This window comes from Capsella rubella, unplaced genomic scaffold, assembly GCF_000375325.1.
Source record: "Capsella rubella cultivar Monte Gargano unplaced genomic scaffold, Caprub1_0 scaffold_1, whole genome shotgun sequence".
Classification (NCBI taxonomy): Eukaryota; Viridiplantae; Streptophyta; class Magnoliopsida; order Brassicales; family Brassicaceae; genus Capsella; species Capsella rubella.
In genome coordinates, this window is record NW_006238923.1 from 10,363,851 (window position 1) to 10,383,265 (window position 19,415).

General features: G+C 30.4%; 3 protein-coding genes and 1 long non-coding RNA gene across 6 annotated transcripts; 2 read left to right on the top strand and 2 right to left on the bottom strand.

Moving 5' to 3' along the window:
• The first annotated feature begins 673 nt into the window (after positions 1 to 673).
• On the top strand, positions 674 to 2,948 carry LOC17898494. Of its 2 annotated transcripts, none has more exons than XM_006305339.2 (6): positions 674 to 990; positions 1,211 to 1,322; positions 1,670 to 1,762; positions 1,863 to 2,063; positions 2,146 to 2,355; positions 2,655 to 2,948. In XM_006305339.2, exons 1-5 carry the CDS (start codon positions 692 to 694, stop codon positions 2,332 to 2,334), a joined length of 894 nt encoding a protein of 297 aa, XP_006305401.2. In that variant the 5' UTR covers positions 674 to 691; the 3' UTR covers positions 2,335 to 2,355; positions 2,655 to 2,948. The 2 variants fall into 2 exon arrangements, with proteins under 2 accessions (XP_006305401.2, XP_023632965.1); XM_023777197.1 differs by having other exon boundaries at positions 2,665 to 2,948.
• A 2,131-nt stretch (positions 2,949 to 5,079) lies between these two features.
• On the top strand, positions 5,080 to 6,026 carry LOC17900456 (protein TIFY 5A). Of its 2 annotated transcripts, none has more exons than XM_006304214.2 (3): positions 5,080 to 5,335; positions 5,447 to 5,567; positions 5,665 to 6,026. In XM_006304214.2, exons 1-3 carry the CDS (start codon positions 5,250 to 5,252, stop codon positions 5,869 to 5,871), a joined length of 414 nt encoding a protein of 137 aa, XP_006304276.2. In that variant the 5' UTR covers positions 5,080 to 5,249; the 3' UTR covers positions 5,872 to 6,026. The 2 variants fall into 2 exon arrangements, with proteins under 2 accessions (XP_006304276.2, XP_023632851.1); XM_023777083.1 differs by having other exon boundaries at positions 5,450 to 5,567.
• A 3,438-nt stretch (positions 6,027 to 9,464) lies between these two features.
• On the bottom strand, positions 9,465 to 10,549 carry LOC111832659. The gene is made up of 2 exons (XR_002835566.1): positions 10,236 to 10,549; positions 9,465 to 10,036 (listed from the first exon to the last, which is right to left on the bottom strand). It is a non-coding gene; the product is annotated as an uncharacterized LOC111832659 (long non-coding RNA).
• Positions 10,550 to 17,138: 6,589 nt separating this feature from the next.
• On the bottom strand, positions 17,139 to 18,589 carry LOC17897676. The gene is made up of 3 exons (XM_006305083.2): positions 18,557 to 18,589; positions 17,640 to 18,376; positions 17,139 to 17,558 (listed from the first exon to the last, which is right to left on the bottom strand). Exons 1-3 carry the CDS (start codon positions 18,587 to 18,589, stop codon positions 17,231 to 17,233), a joined length of 1,098 nt encoding a protein of 365 aa, XP_006305145.1. The 3' UTR covers positions 17,139 to 17,230.
• Between the last annotated feature and the right edge of the window lie 826 nt (positions 18,590 to 19,415).

Sequence of the window (19,415 nt, forward strand, 5' to 3'; positions counted from 1 at the left end):
ACCCCCCGCTGCTGCCATCCCAATATTATGATTATAGATATTTATACGGGTTGTCTACTATAGTATAACTCATAAAATATTTTAATATGAAATTATACTATGTAAACGAATATTATGTCAATATCATTTCATTATTTTAAATATTATACTTATTTAATTAATTTGATTAAATTACGATTATATAAAAAATAAATTATCATAAAATATTATGCGGGTTAAATCATAGAATCAACAATCAAAATATAGTTGTGCACTCTTATATACCAAACAAAATTAATAAAAAAAATACATTTTAGGAATGTCGTCCCGCGGTATACCGCGGGTTAAAATCTAGTAATAGTATGAAAATTGTAATTGAGAATCTGAAACAATTAATAATATATAACCAAAAAAAATGGACGTGGAAAGATATGGCTCTCAAAAGTCAAAACTAGTAAAAAACCATTCGGATTGCAAATACAAATATGCGGTTTACTATCGTCCACGCTATAAACCAAAACCAAGCTTAACCAATCCATTGGCCGCCATTAACAATCATAAACAATTAATAAAAACAGACGTTTTTGCTTAATTAACTTTATAATTAAAAGTTTAAAACAAAAAAATGTAATAACTTTTCCTTTTTTTTTTTCTTATGATAAGATTGAAATTTATTTGGTCTTTCAATCTTCTCTTTTATCTCCAGAGAGATATGGAATTGCTTTTTCTCCTCTGTTCGATCCTTTACAATTCCCTCACTTCTCTCTTACTCTCTCTTCTCCTCCCATTTCGTTTCCTTCTCCACCGTCTCTTCCCCTCACGCGCCGTCGTAGATCCAAATGTCTCTTTCTACCAAGGCACCGTCTGGCACGACCGTCTCCGTCCTGTCCGCCACTCCTTCCGTTACTCTGTTCGTTACGCTCTCTTTGACCTCGATCAAGCTATCACCACGCCGCCGGATCGTCTCTCCCCCGACGAAGCTCGCCGTGTTTCTCACACCACCGGGCCAATGTAAGTTTAAAGTTTGTTGAATTGTCCTAAATCGAAATTAAAAAAAAACTGGATTCAATTCCCAAAATTGGAGAATATAGACTCTGTTTGAACAGGAGCTGTTTAAATTTGAGTTTAGTGTTTGGTCTGAAACAGTTTTGTTGTGAATCTTTATCATTTTAGAAACTGTAATTGTGATTGAAGAATTATAATGTTGATGAATCTGTAATGTTGTATGCAGTTATCTGTTGACAATACCACCAAGCGTTGGGTATGAACAAAACCCATTGAGTTTGTATTATTGCTACGACTTGGATGGATCGAGTAAGCGTTTGACTAAATGCATTGCTCAGGTACATATATATAATCTAGATATGTTTTGGCTCCTCTGTTTCTTGATTTGTCTCTCAGCTTTCAATCTTGTCTAGTTGGTTACTAATGTTTTTGCAAACATGTGTAACTTTTCAAAACTGAAAAGAGGTTTTTTGTAGCTGACATATCTAGTATGTGTTGATATATGTTAGATAATTCTATAGCGATGAACCTAATCTGAATATGGGATGAACCATCTTTACTGTTTCAGATATCTGACTAAATCTGACTAAATATGTTCAAAGAAGAGAATGTGTAGTCACTTACTTGTTGTATTGGCTTTATGGTATTACTGTCTCTGTATTGATATGAATCGAGTGTTTTGTAGGTTACAAATACGCCATGGGGGGAACGAGTGACATTTGTATTCGAACCTGAATCTGACTTGGTTGCTAAATCATTACAAGTCAGTCCTTTCATGGTATGTTGTTCTCTATATTGGTATGGTCTTTGATTGATCTTTTTATCAGTTTAAGTGATTGATCAACGGTTCTTAAGAGTGAAGTTACATAACCTTTCAGGATATGCTTGGGAACTGGAAAATAAGAGCTAATGAACCTGGAGAGGAGTTATCTGTCTCCATTGAATCGAAGCATCCTCATCTCGGTAACTATTTCTCTGCAACATTAAAGGCGAAAAGAATACCTCCAACACAGGTGTCTGATCCTGCTGTTTTCTTCTGGTTGATGCCTCATAAGGTTGCGATTTGGATCTATTGGCATGTAAGTGACATATACTCAAAATCTTCAAGAACATATATTGAAAACTTGATCAACTTGACTGCCATTTGTTTTTCGTTTATAGGCACTTAAACTGTGGTGGAAGAACGTACCTTTTATCCAACACCCGAGATACTCAAACCCATCATACAGAGAAGAATCAGAGAAACGTGATCAAGAACTTCGTTGCGGCGGGTTAAACGCCGACGGTTGTAGTAGTAGTTTTGGAGGATGTCGCTTTGCGTGGCGAGATGCTAATTGGCCTTGGTCATGAATGCATACATAAACTCCTAAGGTAATAAACACACCATCATTTTTCATTTGCCTAGTTCGTCTGCTTTCTCTTTTCTTTAAATATTCAAAAATCAGAATAGTCGCTCACTAACCTATACTTCACTAACAACTCTCTATTCATACCTTAAAAATGACAACAAATTATGTTCTTGCACTTCATGATATATGAAAGAAATTACGTTTCTAATACCAATTTAAAAAAAAATCTTTACTCAATGCATAAGATTTGTCAGGCTTCTTTATGTATATGTTTTATTAGAGATTGTTCATTGGAATCACCAAGAATCTCTTTCCATTCAGGGGCTAGCAGATCATCAGAGATCGGAAGTTATGATCATTCATAGAATGGGTATGACTGGTATTAAAATCATTTGAAAATCTCGTCTCAAGTGTTATGACTGGTTTAGATTTTGGTTTCTTGAAACAATTGAGAACATTGTTGGTAAATAGAAACTAAACTTTGCATTGTTCATTGATTCGTTTGTAATAATTCAGATATCTGGAAATACTAATCTTTGTGTGTTGGTGGTACCTAAAGCCTTCCATGTGAAATGATTTCTTGAAATCTCACAAAATGATTATGCATTTTAAGTATATTGATGGGGTTTAGCCATATTGATTATGATGATAATCTTTTACCTTTAGGTATAAAACTTTGTTGGTTACTAACTAGGTTGTGATACTAGTTCCATGGTATATATTGATTATTATGTGTATATATATTCTTTTGGCCCATCATAGAGTTGAAATAGCTGCCATATATTTTGAAACTAGTCTTGATAATAGAATTTCTTAGTTTATCCAAATAACGTTTGTGTTACTTATTCTATGAGACTATTGAGTTTTGTAGTGGTTGTTGTCCTCTAAAATTTCATTACTATAAAATGAGTTTTTGATGTAAATTTTGGATTTATTTATTTGGCCAACAAACTTTGGACCCAATAACTTAAAGAAGTTGTCATAATAGAAAAAATTATAAAAATGCTTTCATTCTTTTTCTTGGCTGCTCTAATCAAATGATCTTTTAAAAATTATTTATCGTCCCAGTTCTCAGTATTTCGTTTTCATGTTGCTTATAGTGCAATAAATTTTGTTTACTTCTGGAAAAAAGCTTTATAGAGCAAGAAAAAAAAAGACAGCCACATAAATGAAGGTTTTAAGATAACAATAGACCGAGATAACGATGGATTCCAACAGAGTCAAACCGTGCCAAGTTGCAAACTTCACATCACTGAGATAAGTTTTGGATCTACAGCCCACAATTCCATGTCGATAATTTTGTTATTTTGCACAAACACCAACCACATCTTTAGTTCGAAAGTAGAGATATTGTCGTGTTTATACATCATTTGACTAATATATTTTTTGCATAACGATGACTTTTTTTAATATATATTTCAACGTGCTTTTTTGGTTGTCTATATTGTCGGTATATCAGCACACTGAATAGTATTCCGTCGACTTAACTTACTTTGTAGGTACGTAAATAAGATTTGACAATGATATTTTATCAACTCGTGAATCATTTGATGTGGTGCTTAGGTAACCAACAAGGTTTTAATTAAGGTCGTTGATAATGATATCATACTTCTCATGACTCACGTGTTTATAATTTTCATGTTAACGTACGGCCGCAAAGGTGAAAGATAAATAAACGTTAGTTACTTTTTTGACGGCAAATAAAATTATCATTTTGTTGGTTCATGCGTTTAGCCAAATTTTACGAACGTACTAGTCGGTCACATGGAGGCTGGCTGTTATCTTATGGTATATATCTATTCTCATTTATTTATATTTGATAAGAAATTAACGTATAATTATAATCTTGCTGAAGAATGTTGAATAAGAAAATATGGAAAAAGAGAAGAGAATGGGAGACACAAAACACGTGCCTTAACGAAGATTATTGATACATTGACTCAAATGAGTTTGGTATGAAATGTCAATACAGTAAAAGTCTCCGATGACTGTTTTTATTTTATAGGGGGAAAAGATGACAATTTTGTATGGGATTTTATATTTATTCAGTCGACATATGAATTTTAAGTTTTTAACTAATAGAGAAAAAGAAATACAAATTGGAACTTTACTCACTCTTTTCCGGCTTGGAACGTTACTTTCCGGCACATATGTTTACATTTAGCAAATTGCAAGGAATCTAAACACGTGTTTTAGTGAATCGATTATCTTAATATCAATCAAATTGTGTACATCAAAACACTTTATGTCAAAAACACCGCCAAGATTTTTTAATTAGTGCGTGAGCAAGGATCACACAGAGATAATATTAACTAAAAGAGATACGCCGCCTGAAAATAAGTCAGAATATGTATATATGCATTATAATACACCGGTGGCTGTGACTCCACCACCGTCAACACTTTTACAAACCTAATATAATATTAGGCCTCACTCACACTATAGTAATTGTAATCGCTAGTAGTCTACACCGGTGAATTAAAAATACTACAAATAAAATAAGTAATTTAACCAATACAAGTCAACCAAAATAACTGAAAATATGTTTATTAAATTATTTGGAAAAAGGGAGAAGAAAGAAAATGTGCGAAACTTACGATAAGTATTAAGTATCAAACAAAAACTTAACTAGCGCTTTCACTTTTTCTCTTCTTTAAAAAAAAAAATAATAATCCAAAAAAAAAACACAAAAAGGAATAAAACAATAGAAAAAGCATTTTCCACGTGAGAGAATTAAAAGAAGTTGAGAGTTGTGTTCTGTCTGTCTGTATGTCTTGTCCTAATAAGAGTCCGCCGTTATAAAATCCGTGTTCTGTTTCTCCCACACCGTCTCTTCCGTGTGTCCTTCTCTCTCTCTCTATATATATAAAACTAAAAACTTATCTCCAACCAGATCACAGTACAATACCATACGACATGAAGACTATGCAGCAAACTTGCGACTTGGAACTTCGTCTTTCTCCAACTTCTACTTATGATTATTCTTCTTCCGAAAATACATCGTAAGTCTCTCTCTCTCTCTCTCTGAGTCTCTTAAAAAATTGATTTAAAGTCAGAGTTTATTAAAATTACATGAATCTGATAAGTTTTAACGCAATTATTGGATTTTGTAGTAGTGTGATAGAATCAAGCATCTCTGGAGATCATCAAGTACAACCAAAGGAAGAATCTCAGAGATTAACAATTTTCTACAATGGGAAGATGTGTGTTTCTTCTAATGTTACCCATCTTCAGGTATGTGTGTGTACATTAAATATTACACATTCATAGGTTTTTAGTGAAATTAATTAATTTAGCTATAACTAATGTGTTTTTATATGTATGAATGCAGGCTAAGTCGATAATATCAATGGCGAACAGATCAAACGGGTCGGATCCTTCAAACGAGTCGACCCGGTTTCATCATAATCATTATGATCATCAGCTTCCAAATCCAAAGGCCTCAATGAAAAGATCCCTCCAAAGTTTTCTTCAAAAACGGAAAATTCGAATTCAAGCCGCCTCTTCACCTTATCACCATCACCATTCAAGACGATAGAGTTTTTTTTTTCTTTTTTTTTTTGGTTTTTGTTTGATATAAATCTAAGTGAAATTCACAGTAGATTATGTTTTTTCATCATATTAGAGAAGTATACCTAATATACCATGTAGTATTTGATTTATCCCAAGAGCGATATTGAATCTGATTTTTTTTTTTTTTTTTGTTGTTGACTTTGATTAATATATGTGAACAATACATTTAATTTCTAAACCAAATTTATTATTGATATATAGTAAGTGATAATCCGATCTATAAACAGAGTTATATAATAGATATATAGTAAAATAGTATGAACTATGTTTTGTCGTTATGAATTAATTGTTGTTTAAGTTCTTGACTATACATAGTCACAAATGATATTAAATATTTGATTCAAATGTTAGAAGAACAAAAAGCATAGTCACAAATGATATTAAATATTTTTATTCAAATGTTAGAAGAACAAAAATGAACCGCCTTGTTTGAAATGGCCGTTTATATCGATCAAAATAGGGTCGTATGTGGTCAATTTACTCTCTCATTAGTAATTTGAAAGAACCGCTATAGAACCGGGAATTTAATGTAGAGATGATTTCGGTTAGGGACATGTAAACCATGAGTAGTGATTTCTCTCACACGTGGCGTTGTTTCGTTTTGTTAAATAACTAGGAAGAATGCGTGGGATTAGAATTAATATTATAAATATACAATGTTTATGATTAAATAAAATATACATTAAAAATGACAAGCTAATTTTAAATGAAATGTAAACTGTTACATAAGATCATAATTTTTTTCTTTGAAATAATGATCATAAGAGATAGACAGCACATATTGCTCAAAAAAGAAAAAAAAAAAACAGAGATAGAAAGCACAAATAAAGATACATGGAGGATAGTGAATATGTATTTATAAGTATATCACTTTCTATTGTATTATAAACATAATAATGGCTAAAGATACAGTATTGCGATGATCACGATTAATCATCTTATTGTCGGTTGTCATCACTAACTCAATTTATAACATTGAAGTGTAAAATTAGACTCCGTTTCGGTCATTGAATTTGATTTTGGTTCGGTTGGTTGCGTAGACTATTAATGGAGATAAACTTTAATCCAATTACTTGGTTTAATTAATTATCGGTTTAACTTGGTCCGATTATTAATCAGCTTTATATAGGCTGGCAAAATGTCCAACAATGAACCGGGAGATTTTTGTCCGATTTAGACCGGTACGGTATCATAAAAGCAAAGTTCATATTATATAAATGTTTGTCCCTTGGCTCAGCACAACCAGAGTTAGCTAGCTAGTGATCATTATAAATATTTATTGTGTTCTCTTTTTTGGTTTTTATTAATACTTAATACTTATGATAACCATTACGTACGTTATACGTGTCAAAATGAGCCAGCTCGCTCAGCTCGGCTCAGATCATGACAATCTCGAGTATTTCATGAGCCAGCTCAGCTCAGCTCATTTATTATATGAGCTTCAATATGTAAACTCGAACTCAGATCATGTTGATCATGAGTTAAATGAGCAAGCTCGCGAGCTAATATAAACAAATATTATAAATAACAATAATTCAAACTTTATAAAAAAAATTCATAATAAATCCGATAACATAATACAAAAGTTTCAGAAATCAAAATGAAGTAAAATTTAATTCTCAAATCGTAAATAAAACCAACTACCAAAAGTTAAAACTTAAGTTAAAATTAATTAAAATAATAGAATGATAAAAGAAAAATATGTTTGGGTGAGAATTTTGTTATTGAGATGATCGAAGAGCAGCATCTTCAACGTGTTCATCGGAAAGTAAATTTTGTTTTATTTAATGGAAAACATATATTACAAATTTTCTATATATATTGTAATATATATTATATATATAATATATAATATTTAGTTTAAAAAAAAAGTGGAGTTCATGATCTAGCTCATGTTCATTAAAGTTCGCTCATATAACTCACGATCTAAATTGAACTCGATCATATAGCTCATTTATTAAATGATCCTAAAAAATAGAGCTCATGCTCATAAAAACTGAGCTGAGCTGAGCCAGCTCGCGAGCTACGGCTCATTTTGACACCTCTACGTACGTACAAAAACTTAAAATCACTTTGTAAAACGGATTAATATTATAAAACATGCACATCGACTATACATGTTAGCTTACATTAAAAACAAAAATAAAAGCAAAGATACATATGCATAATGCATGGATAGATAGATAGATATGTCTTAAGTCTTAACTAAGGTTAAGATTCAAAAACATATTAAGCATACATATGCACAATGCATGGATAGATAGATGTCTTAACTAAAGTTAAAATGGTCGTTGTAATGACAGCGGGATCTTGAGGCATGCCCTTCTTCGGTGGTGGAGGCATCGGAGTCATGAAATACCTTAAAGTATCAATTTAAATTAATTATATTCTCTCAATGTTGAGTCTAAACACACCAAACAATAACAACATATTATCATCGGATGTACAAAATATGTGTCATTATTTTTTTAATATAGTCCAAAAAATATTTTGCACAATAGACAAAAATAATTCATTATCTTCTGTACAAAATATGTTTGGGTGATGCAATATCACAAAATGTTCATGAATCAATTTGTTGATATACAATATTCATATGTTTTGCTTAATTTTTCCAACTGATTTGAAAAAATTATGTTTATATTGTACTATCCTATTGAAAATATAACATATTTAGAATTTATAGCTTAGAATAATATTTTGATATTAGTTTTAATGTTCATAATGAGCGTGATAGTACCTAAGTTCGAAAGCAAAATAAACAATAATAACAATAATTTGACATGAACTTCAATGAAAAGTTAATTTTTAAAAAAACACCGTCAACATTAAATCATATAATTTGAATTGTATTAGTTATCTATGAACATGTATATTTATAAGTTTATGTTGTTATTATATTCTATTATGTTTTTTACTGATTTTTAAATTGATTTCTATAATATATATATTCTTAATAGTTATCATATACTTCTACAATGATTTAAAACATATATATATATATTGTCATTCTCAAACATGTTTTAATATCTTGGGAATATACTAGACTATATAAATCAACTACAAAAATGATTTAATATATTTGTTTGGTTGGTCATTTTTGTAGTTGATTTATATAATATCAATCAAGTATAATGATTAATTGTTGAGAGTCAAATTGATGATAATTCTTGAGATACCCAAATTTGTGGCCGATTTGATTGCTGCTCTCAACGGCACACCTTCCGTTTTTTTCATAAACTCATCGATTTACAATCCCAAATCAAAAACCGATGTATACACAGGTCAGAGATTTTTATTTTATTTTTTCAATATTATTTTTGTATTTTTAAAAACACAATTGGGACTTTCTTATTTAGGGAAACTAAATTGAATATTGTTATGTGTTATGTAAACATTCAAGAAGAATTCAGATAGTGTCATGTTGTGTGCCTGTCGAGACAACATAAATAGATTAGGATCTCATTTTAACAAACTGACCAAGTCTTCCTCCGAGTCAAATCTAAAGCATATTCCATGGTCATATAAATAAAATAATGTAAAAATACGCTTGTTAAATCGTTATAAGAATCATTGTTATGTTTCACTAAGCATGCCAGTCTTGTCATCAGCTCATAGTAACTTTTTTTTCTTTCCAACAACTTCAATGTGATCACGCATAACAATCATATCCAGAGATCAAAAGAAGAAATTCAAAGTATAAGCTTTCTCAGCCAAACCAGCACCAAAACTATCCAATTAGATGTGTACAACTGCAATGCTTAAAGGAAAGATTCTTCTAGCTCTCGATTCTGGTTTGTGTGTATATAGAGAGATGGAGAGGGAGATAAAGAAGAAAAGCATACCCAGAAGCATCGTAGACCTTTCTAGATAACCGCATCTTCTTCTTAACACCTTTATACAGATCCTCCAACCTCACAGGCAATGTATTCTCCACAGCTGGAGCTTTCCTCATCTCACCATTATAACCATTAACACCGTAATTACCACCGACAGTGTTGAAATGACCATTCCTAAACGTTCTGTTGTCTCTTACCACCTACTTCTTCTACAACGTTCACATCTAAGTTCTTAGCTGCAAACTCAGCCGCTTGAACTCATCCATGACCATCATAAACTCCAAATTTTGCCTGAAGAAATCGTGTTTTCTTCGTTTCAAAAATTCTGAATTTCCCAAACCTTAATCGATTCAAAATCTCAAAATTTCCACAAACCTAACTGAATCAAAACCTAATCGAATCAAAATCTCCAAATTTTCCCAAAAGACTAATTGAATCAAACCCTAATCGAATCAAATCTCTAGAATCGTAAACCAAAATTGAAATTCACCTGTTTGCGATCTCCATGAATTAAGATGAGTGATAGCGGAGAAATGATCCTCCATAGCTGCTCTTTGACCTCTCTTACAATAAACAGAGTAACCATCACCGTCACTCTCAACCTCTCTACACTCCTCCCTCGGCGTCGCAACCACAATATGATCTTTACAATTACAATATGGAGGAATCTCAATTTAGGGTAGGTCCGGTTTTGTTTTTTGATTGTAGCCAACAAAAGAAAGATTCTCGCCGTAAACACAGACCCGTATTCGATAACCAAAACAAAAAAGTTTATCGAGTACAATTTTTTTTCGTTTCGGTTACAAGATCCAAAACTTCCAATCGGGTTTTAGTTATTGTTTAGAAACCGACCCGGTTATAGAAATAACAATTGTATCCTTAAAGATTGATGTTGAGTGTGTTATTATAAAGGGTTGTTTAGTAAAATCGGATGTCTAATAGTGTGGTCAAAAAATTGTACTTCAAAAATGTTATAATAGATACACAAATCTCATGTCAAAATCTATATTATAACGTTACAAAATATGTGAGAAGCATTGTTTCAAAAAAAAAAAAATATGTGAGAAGCAAAAAAACCTTTTGGTGGGTATTTTTTTCCATCTTACGTGACTTTAGCTGCGTGTGTAAATTTCATTTTTCAACCAAAATAAAATCCAAATTAACAACATTTCGGTAAAAGTCGGACATAAGTACTTCTCACATCACTATGAGAGGATTTTATAAAGAGTCTACACTATTAGACAAACAGTTAAGGAAACACTATTTGCTTTTTACTAACAAAGTAATTTTGATCTAAAAAGTCTGAACTCCAAATTATAAACCTTAATTTCTAAACCTAATAAATTCTCCATGTCTCTGCTTATATTGATTCCTTAATTTTAATGTTTATGAGTCATCGACTCCTGGATTCCAAATATAAGCTTTAAACGACTTGACATGGTTGACAGAATCTGCAAGTACATAATTTTGCATATCCTCCAAATATATCTTTTTGTTTTGTCTTCAATTAGTATTTCAAATGTGTGTACGTGACCCAGACCCACCCAATAATATCAAAGAGCACCCGCAAATACAGAAATCAACGTTAGATTTTGTGCAAACAAATTTGTTATTTCAATACCTTTAACTTATCTAATTAGTGAAAGATCTTTTAAGATCTTGAGAAAAGCTTGAAGAAGACAATAATGGTGAAAAACCTTTATTCAACTTAATTCAAAAGATTACATTGTTATTGTTTATATAGAGGACATGAAGCATAAAGCAGAAGGTGATCTATCATACGAATGTTGCAGGTTTGGAGCGATTCTCTGTTTTTAATGTCTTGATGCAGAGTTTGTGAACTGAACCTTGTGGGCTTTGTTTTACTCGTGAGGCCTTCTTCTTTTCTCTTATTGGACTTAACTTTAGTAGGCCCATTACGTGTTTGTGTAGAACAGAGCAAAACTTGTTGGTTTTGTCTCATAATTAGTTACTCTTCCAATAGTTTCATTAACTTATCTAAATGATGGTTGGTGTTATATTATATTACTCTCTACTAACTATAATATATGATTCCTCATATAGATCGTGTTTTGACACTTATTCTAATGATATTGTAGATTCATTCATGTGTTATTATTTTTTTAATGAAACTATTTAATCACGTAGGTCACTAGGCGACATAAAATTACTTATCGAGACCTAAAATTAGATTTCATTTCAAACCTCTTCTCTTCTCTAATATTGTAAGTAATTGAATTTGAGGGAATGTAATACTCTAATTTTTGGGTTAATTTTTAATAAATAAGTAGTATGTAACTCGTAAGTTAGCTTAGAAATAGTATAGATACTATACTGTAACGGTTGAGTCGAAGGCAGTAGGAAAATTTCGTATATATCTTAATGTGTACTAGAGATATCTTATTGTTTTCAAATATAATATTAACCTTCATTTTTACATGTTCTTAAAGGATTGCATATCTGAAAGACTCCTAAAAGATACCATGAGAAATAAGGATAGACAACTTTGAAATTTGTTGCTTGGAAACGTTTGTATTGATGAAAGAAATGAATGTTCTCGATATTTTTTTATATAAGCATCAAATAAGTTAGGACTTTCTAAATCATTTATCTTGGTCATAAAGTTAGATTTTGATATACAATCTTATTAAGGGAACTAATATATCGAAAATATTGCGAATAAATAAATGATTATCTTATTATTGGAAAGATTGTGATCTTTACTATATTTTTGGAATATACGATGTAAAATATAGTTACAATTTAATTTAATTCAAGATTATAAATTATTTAGTTGTTGACCAAAAAAATATATATGTATATATATTTAGTTTTTAGGAAATCGGTAGAGAATATACCTAAAATTGTTCAACCAATACTATAGGAGTTATTTAATACTCAGATCATAACCGGATTTTGATTTGTCATTTCTATATCTGATAAAAAATTAAAATATAAAACAAAATATATAGTCATTAATATAACTTTATAATTATAACCGAATTTTGATATTAATTCTCATTATTATTTATGTATCTATAATATTAATTGGGAAGGACAACTTAAAGCCAAACACCCCCAATTTTTAAAAAAAATTTCATGAAATTAAAACCAATTTGCCAAACAGAATTAATGACAGCAAAAAAAAAAACAAAAACAAAAACTATTTATATTTATGTAAATCATAATAATATTTTACCATAAAAAGTGGACAATTAGATTCAAAATTAAATATATGTTAACATATCTATTTTGAATATACATAAACATATTTAATATTAATTTAATATTTTAATATAATTTCGAAATTAATAATTTATATACAATGAAATATAATAAAACAAAGATAACATTTTTTTAGAAAAATAAAAAGATAAAAAATATGTTAGCATATGAAATAATCAACTAATCAAATTCTACATAGTATATATACATAACTGATCATATCATCAAATTTTTTAAAAATATATAATTTTAAATAAAAATAAAATTTAAATAAATCAATAATTAAATATTTGTTTGCTAAAATCATGCGAATAAACATTCTAGATCACAAAAATTTCTTATTTTACATAAAAATATTCATATTCAAAAAGCAATCTAGCAATTATAGCACAAAAGATATCTACAAAATTTATCATTAATTCAATTAGTTAATGATTTTTTATTTGGTCAAACAGTTAGTTAATGATTATTTTAAATTTCTTTTTTCTTATTAATTTCACACAATCTTAACAAAATAAATCTTCATCCATTGGAAATTTCATATCATTACTATTATCAAATATTAAATAATTGTTTTATCAAATCATAAACTACATTTTGAGATTATAAACATATAGAATTTCTATTAAGATTAAAACTAAATAACAAGTGGATATATCACATTTAAATTATTTTAACGACTTATTACCAATTTTTAAATAATAAATGGATTATATTTTATGATTTAATCTAATTGAAAACAAATAAATGAAAGTTTGTGGTTGCCATGACTTGTATAATATACTTTTGGACGATTATATGAAATTTTACATATATTAAAATTATATTTAGTTACATGTAAATGGTGTTATTTATTAAAAAAATTATAAACTTATAGGAATGAATACGAGATGGGAACATATAATTCGAAAACATGATTATATATAATTGTTATGAGACACGGTCATAAAGTTAAATTCACTTTCAACTATCAAATATAAAACTACGAGTACGATACGAGGACATGTAATTTAAATTGCTAAATTTAAATTCCACTTTCCTATGTATTTCAAATATTTAAACATGAAATGACGGGTACAAAAAGATAACGTATACTTCGGATAACATAACTACAATAAATCCATGTATTAAAAAAAAATAGAAATACCTAAATCTTTAGAAAACAAAAAGGCTAAAACATGAATCTTTGAATTGAAGAAAGTAATGAGAAATAAAGATGAAACTGAAAGATCAATAAAATTAAAAATCGAACAAGGATTGTGTATCTAGGATTACAGACAGTGCCTTGTGAATGAAAATGGTGGGAGCATGTGACTTATATTGATAATTAGATTTTTATTAGTTTGATAAAAATAAATATTTAAACGAGGAATACGGGTATCCCGTCTAAATCTTTTACCAAGTTTCTTATAATAAACATTGGCAAATGATAATGTTTTAAAAAGAAATGATTATGGGACAGGACGGGTCAGGACGAAACGGAAAGGGACATGACGGGTTTTCCATTCTAAACTAAACATAAAACAATTCAAACTAAAGTCAAACCCAAATCCGATTTAACATCTCTAAGCAAACAGTTATAAATGAACACGCAATATCACTTATCATTTTCATTTAAATAATTTTAAAATTGTATTATGTATTCATTTTGTTGTTTTACAACTGTATGTCTGTATATAGTTTATCAAATAAACTCATATAACAAAACTTTATCAAAATAGTATCTACTTAAAAAATCGTAATTTTGTAAAAATAACCCCGCACGTACGTGCGGGTCCATCACTAGTTACATATTAAGAAAGTAACAAAATTGCTACTTAATTGTCATTAATATCGTTATGAGATTATTTCTTTAAATTTTTTCAAGAAATATTTGATTAATTCATCCTAATAAAAATATTTCTAGTTAATTGAGTGTCTCATATAAAAAAGACTTAAAACATGTATCAATTTGTAAAATTCATAATGCATGGATAGATAGGTAGATCTGTCTTAAGTCTTAACTAAGGTTAAGATTCATAAACATACGGTAAAACCTCTATAAATTAATAATTTTGGGACCAAAATATTTTATTAATTTATAGTGATATTAATTTATCTATAAATTAATAAATATTAATTATAGTGTAAATTAATAATTATTAGTTTATAGTGGTATTTTTAATTTTCAAATATTTTAAAGATATGGATTGACACAATTTTACAAAAATAAAACTAATCTTTTAGATATTATAAATTAGATAGAAGTTTGAAAATGAATATTATATATTTTTTTAAAAAGAAATTTGACTAAAAACTTCAAAATTATAGATAAATTCACTTACAAATGATAATTCAAATGTATCTTAATAACCTCAATTGTTATATTTTCACATCCTATATGTAAAAATGAATATTATGCATATTTAAAAATTGAAAACATAAAGAAAATTTGATTATTTTTATGACTTGTGATGGTATATATTACAAGATTATTTTTTAAAAATATACTAACACAAAATTATTTATTGAGGTGAACTCTAGGAGAAAATTTATTTTCACAAAAAAAATTAAAACATACATTAATATATCTACAAATACATTAATATATCTACTTATATAAATATATGTGTATATATAGTGATTATTAATTTATGATATTATTGGGACTATATTTTAGATGAGGATTTCAAAACAATTATTATCTTATTATCTTATCGAATTTGGTCAATTTTTACATTGACCTGATTTGGGACCAACAAAATGTATTAATTTATAGTGTTTATTAATTTATAGAGTATTAATTTATAGAGGTTTTACTGTATTAAGCATACATATGCAAAATGCATGAATAGATAGATATGTCTTAACTAAGGTTAAGATAATAATCATTACGCATAGAGACAAACTCTTACTTATTTTTTTTTTTTGCCTTACCCTTTCCCGCCGACGTCATTTGGAGGAGATGATGAACTAGCGTTGCAGCGTTTGGGACGTTGGTGATCGCAAACAAACACGTCGCTTCCCATCGGTAAGTTGTCTTCACCCACTTTAAGATACTTCACATGTAACCTAGCACTCTTGGAAACAACTTTGAAGATGGTCGTTGTAATGACAGCATGATCTATAGACAAATTAGTACCATTTTAGCAAATTCCGTACAACTTTACACAACTATGTTACCATTGTGCTTAAATTATTATTGTATCTTTTGTGTTTATCATTTTTATCTTTATTGTTTTTTTCAAAATAATTTGGAATTGTATTTTCTTTATATTTTAATTTTCAAATATGTTTTATGTTTATTTTTGTAAGTTTTCAATTTATTAATAATTTATTTAATTTAAAAAATAAATGACATATTTACATTATTATATTATTAAAATATTAAGATACTACAAGTTCAACCAATAATCACCACTTAATCAAAGGTTCTTAAATTACTCTTTAACATTATTAATATACATATATTTACCTAAGGTACATCTTCTAAGTTACACCTATAAAGATGCTCATAGATAGCTCAAATTGTCATTTTTATTAGTAGAGAGATACACACTTCTCTCAGTTTCTTAAATAACACTGATACTATTTTTTATTTAAGTTTGTCACCAAACAATCTCCCTAATTTTAACAGATTCTCTGACCTTGCAATAAACTGTACACAGTATGTATATTTTTAGTTGTCAACACATACAATTTAACTTTTTGCAGAATCAATACCGGACCCTAAACTTACCCGGCCCAACCTGCCCTTTAAGTTGGTCTTGACAGATCGGAGGTCCATTTTGTGTAATTTATCTTTGGATTGCAAAATCTTGTGGTCGATCATAAATGAATCATCGGCGTATATGGCATTCTTTTTTTTTTTTGTATTAATGGAAATAATGCTTTCATACGGTGAGATAAAATCAAAACTATTGATACATGTCTTTTTTTTTTTTTCGTTTTTTTGGGATCAAATACATGTATTGTTGTCGTTGGGATTGTTAAACACGTGACAATCATAGTTTATATATAGGTGGTGGCTAACAATAAATGTTAAAAGATGAGTTATAAATTATAAAAGATGAGTTGGTGGCTAACAAGAAATGTTTCATGTAAAATCAAATAAAATGAATTATGTATGTAAAATATATTTATAGAAGAAGAACTATTCCATTGATCATAAATTCATAATAAGCTAATACAGTCAAAAGGGAACATAGATGACCGATATTTAGATCTAAGCAAGTCGATAGATAGTAAAACCGAAGCAAACAAAGCCGTGCAGTCGTAGCACTAGCTAGAAGATGGAGGAAACCAGTAACGGTTCACAATATGATTCAGTGCACCTTTGGGAGCATTAAAACTAGAGACATCTCTGGTGGTAAGATCGTAGATACCTACGCCAAAGCCAACAAAATAGATGGAGTTTGGCTTAAGTCCAGGAACAGAGCTTGCCGGGACGCAAAAGGCCTCGCTCTTTGAAACAAAGATGCAGAGATCTCCAATGTCATCAGTGTAACACATGAACCTTCCTTCTGTAGTCTCCTCCTCTCTAAACACCATGAACCGCTGCGTTTCATAGGAGATTTTACTCGAATAAGCCAAGCAACCCTTGGCGTACCTGCATGCAAGAAACCAATCATCAATGGTTCAACGATAATGTATATACATATGGTATAGTAGCTACAGAGTATTATTATACCATTTGACAAGGAAACGTTCATCTCCGGAGGGTGACTCCACAAAGCGTTCTGTCCTACAAGAAGAAGGAAACAGCTCCGATAGCTCTGAGTCATACTTGAACGACTCTGGAAAGTTGCGAAACTTCAACTCGTGGAACTCAGGCTGGTCGGCTTTGTCGAAGTGAAGATCGTAGGATAACAAGTGATGGCCTCCAGGACCAGGCAAGTGGAACTTCCTGTCTCTCTTGGAGTACGTCAGATTCGAGGTTGGGAAATAGTCAAAAGGGGTTTGGAACTTGGTCCAACGCAAGTCACGACGTGGCCTACAGAAACTGAGCTGGTCACCCAAGGACTTGATGCCAACAACCCAGTCTTCATCGTCATCAGGACAACAGGACATTGCCACGTTCCAGATCAAATCAGTTTGGCAAGAGAGCAGAGGGTTAAGCGGAGGCAGAGTCAAGAGCTTGGGTTTTGATTCGCTAGCCCATGGGTTCAAAAAGTCGCTCATGAGTACGCAACGGTCTTGTGTGTCAGAGTAAAATGACCATCCCTTGGAAGCTCCGATCCATTTGGCTGAAATGATTTCTTCTGGAATTGCTTTGTCCGTAAGCTTGAGTAACTCTTCTTTCGCAGGGTCGAACAAAACCACTTCACCGATGCTGACGCCTTCCGAAGAAGGTCCTGCACCGACGCTAAGCGACAGAAACGGACCGGTCGTGGAGGAAGAAAACGAACGAGCGCTCCTCTTGTGAATCTGCCAAGTTGAAGCAACCATAAAAGTAATTAAATCCTCAATTCTCTAAATAATATATCAATCTCAACCCTCTGATCATTACCTAATCTAATCTAAAGTAGAAAAGTTAACTATCTAAGCTAAGAAAACACAAGCAAAAGAGATTACAAAATTCAACAAAAAAAGCAAGAAAGAGCTTACCAGGGGAGAGAGCTTGAAGAGAAGCCGAGACATGGTTGCAGCTGATAACAACCCCAAAATTAAGTTGATTTATTTGGAGTCTCTACCATATATCTTCACTACCTTAAAAGAGAGATATCTATAGGCGTGGGTAGCAAGTTTTTTTTCCTTTTTGGTGAAATTTTCGTTTTAGGAATCTTGCCAAAGCCAAGGTTGTCGCTGTTTTTGCTAGAACAGAGACAATAACTGTATGTTTTCCTTTTACATTTTTTCTATATATTTTTTTTCTCTTTACCCATTACGTACTCGATACTCAGAGCATCCTCAATGCATAATCCTTAAAAGTGGATCTTATGCCTTTAATTCCAGTTTTTGACCTTATATAAGGTACGTACCTTATAAATTTTGTTGAATTATGTATTAAATTTTAATCAAAATTAGCTTAAGAACCAGCTTAAGGATCAGCATTGAGGATGGTCTCATTATCGAGGCCCACTCACAGTTCATTTTACTCGGTACCCAATAACTTTGCTGACAGAACAATATACTACAAAGTACATAAACCATAAATTTGACTCAACCATATTTTTCATACATCAGTTATCTAAAACTTACATATAGGGTCTAGACGTCTAGTAATTGTTGATTAATTCGAACTGATTATAAATATAACATTTAAATGTATAATTAGACTCTAGGTGAATCGTTAAATCTATATTGAAGACATGACAATACGAAACATAAAATTCAATGTAGACAGTATAGTTTAAGAAATCATCCATGTGGAATTATGGGTCTGGAGGAGATGAGAGGTTTCTCTTTTGGAACTCTTTGATCTCTTTATTTAATGTTAATCTCCCTCGCTCCTCAAAAGTCAAAA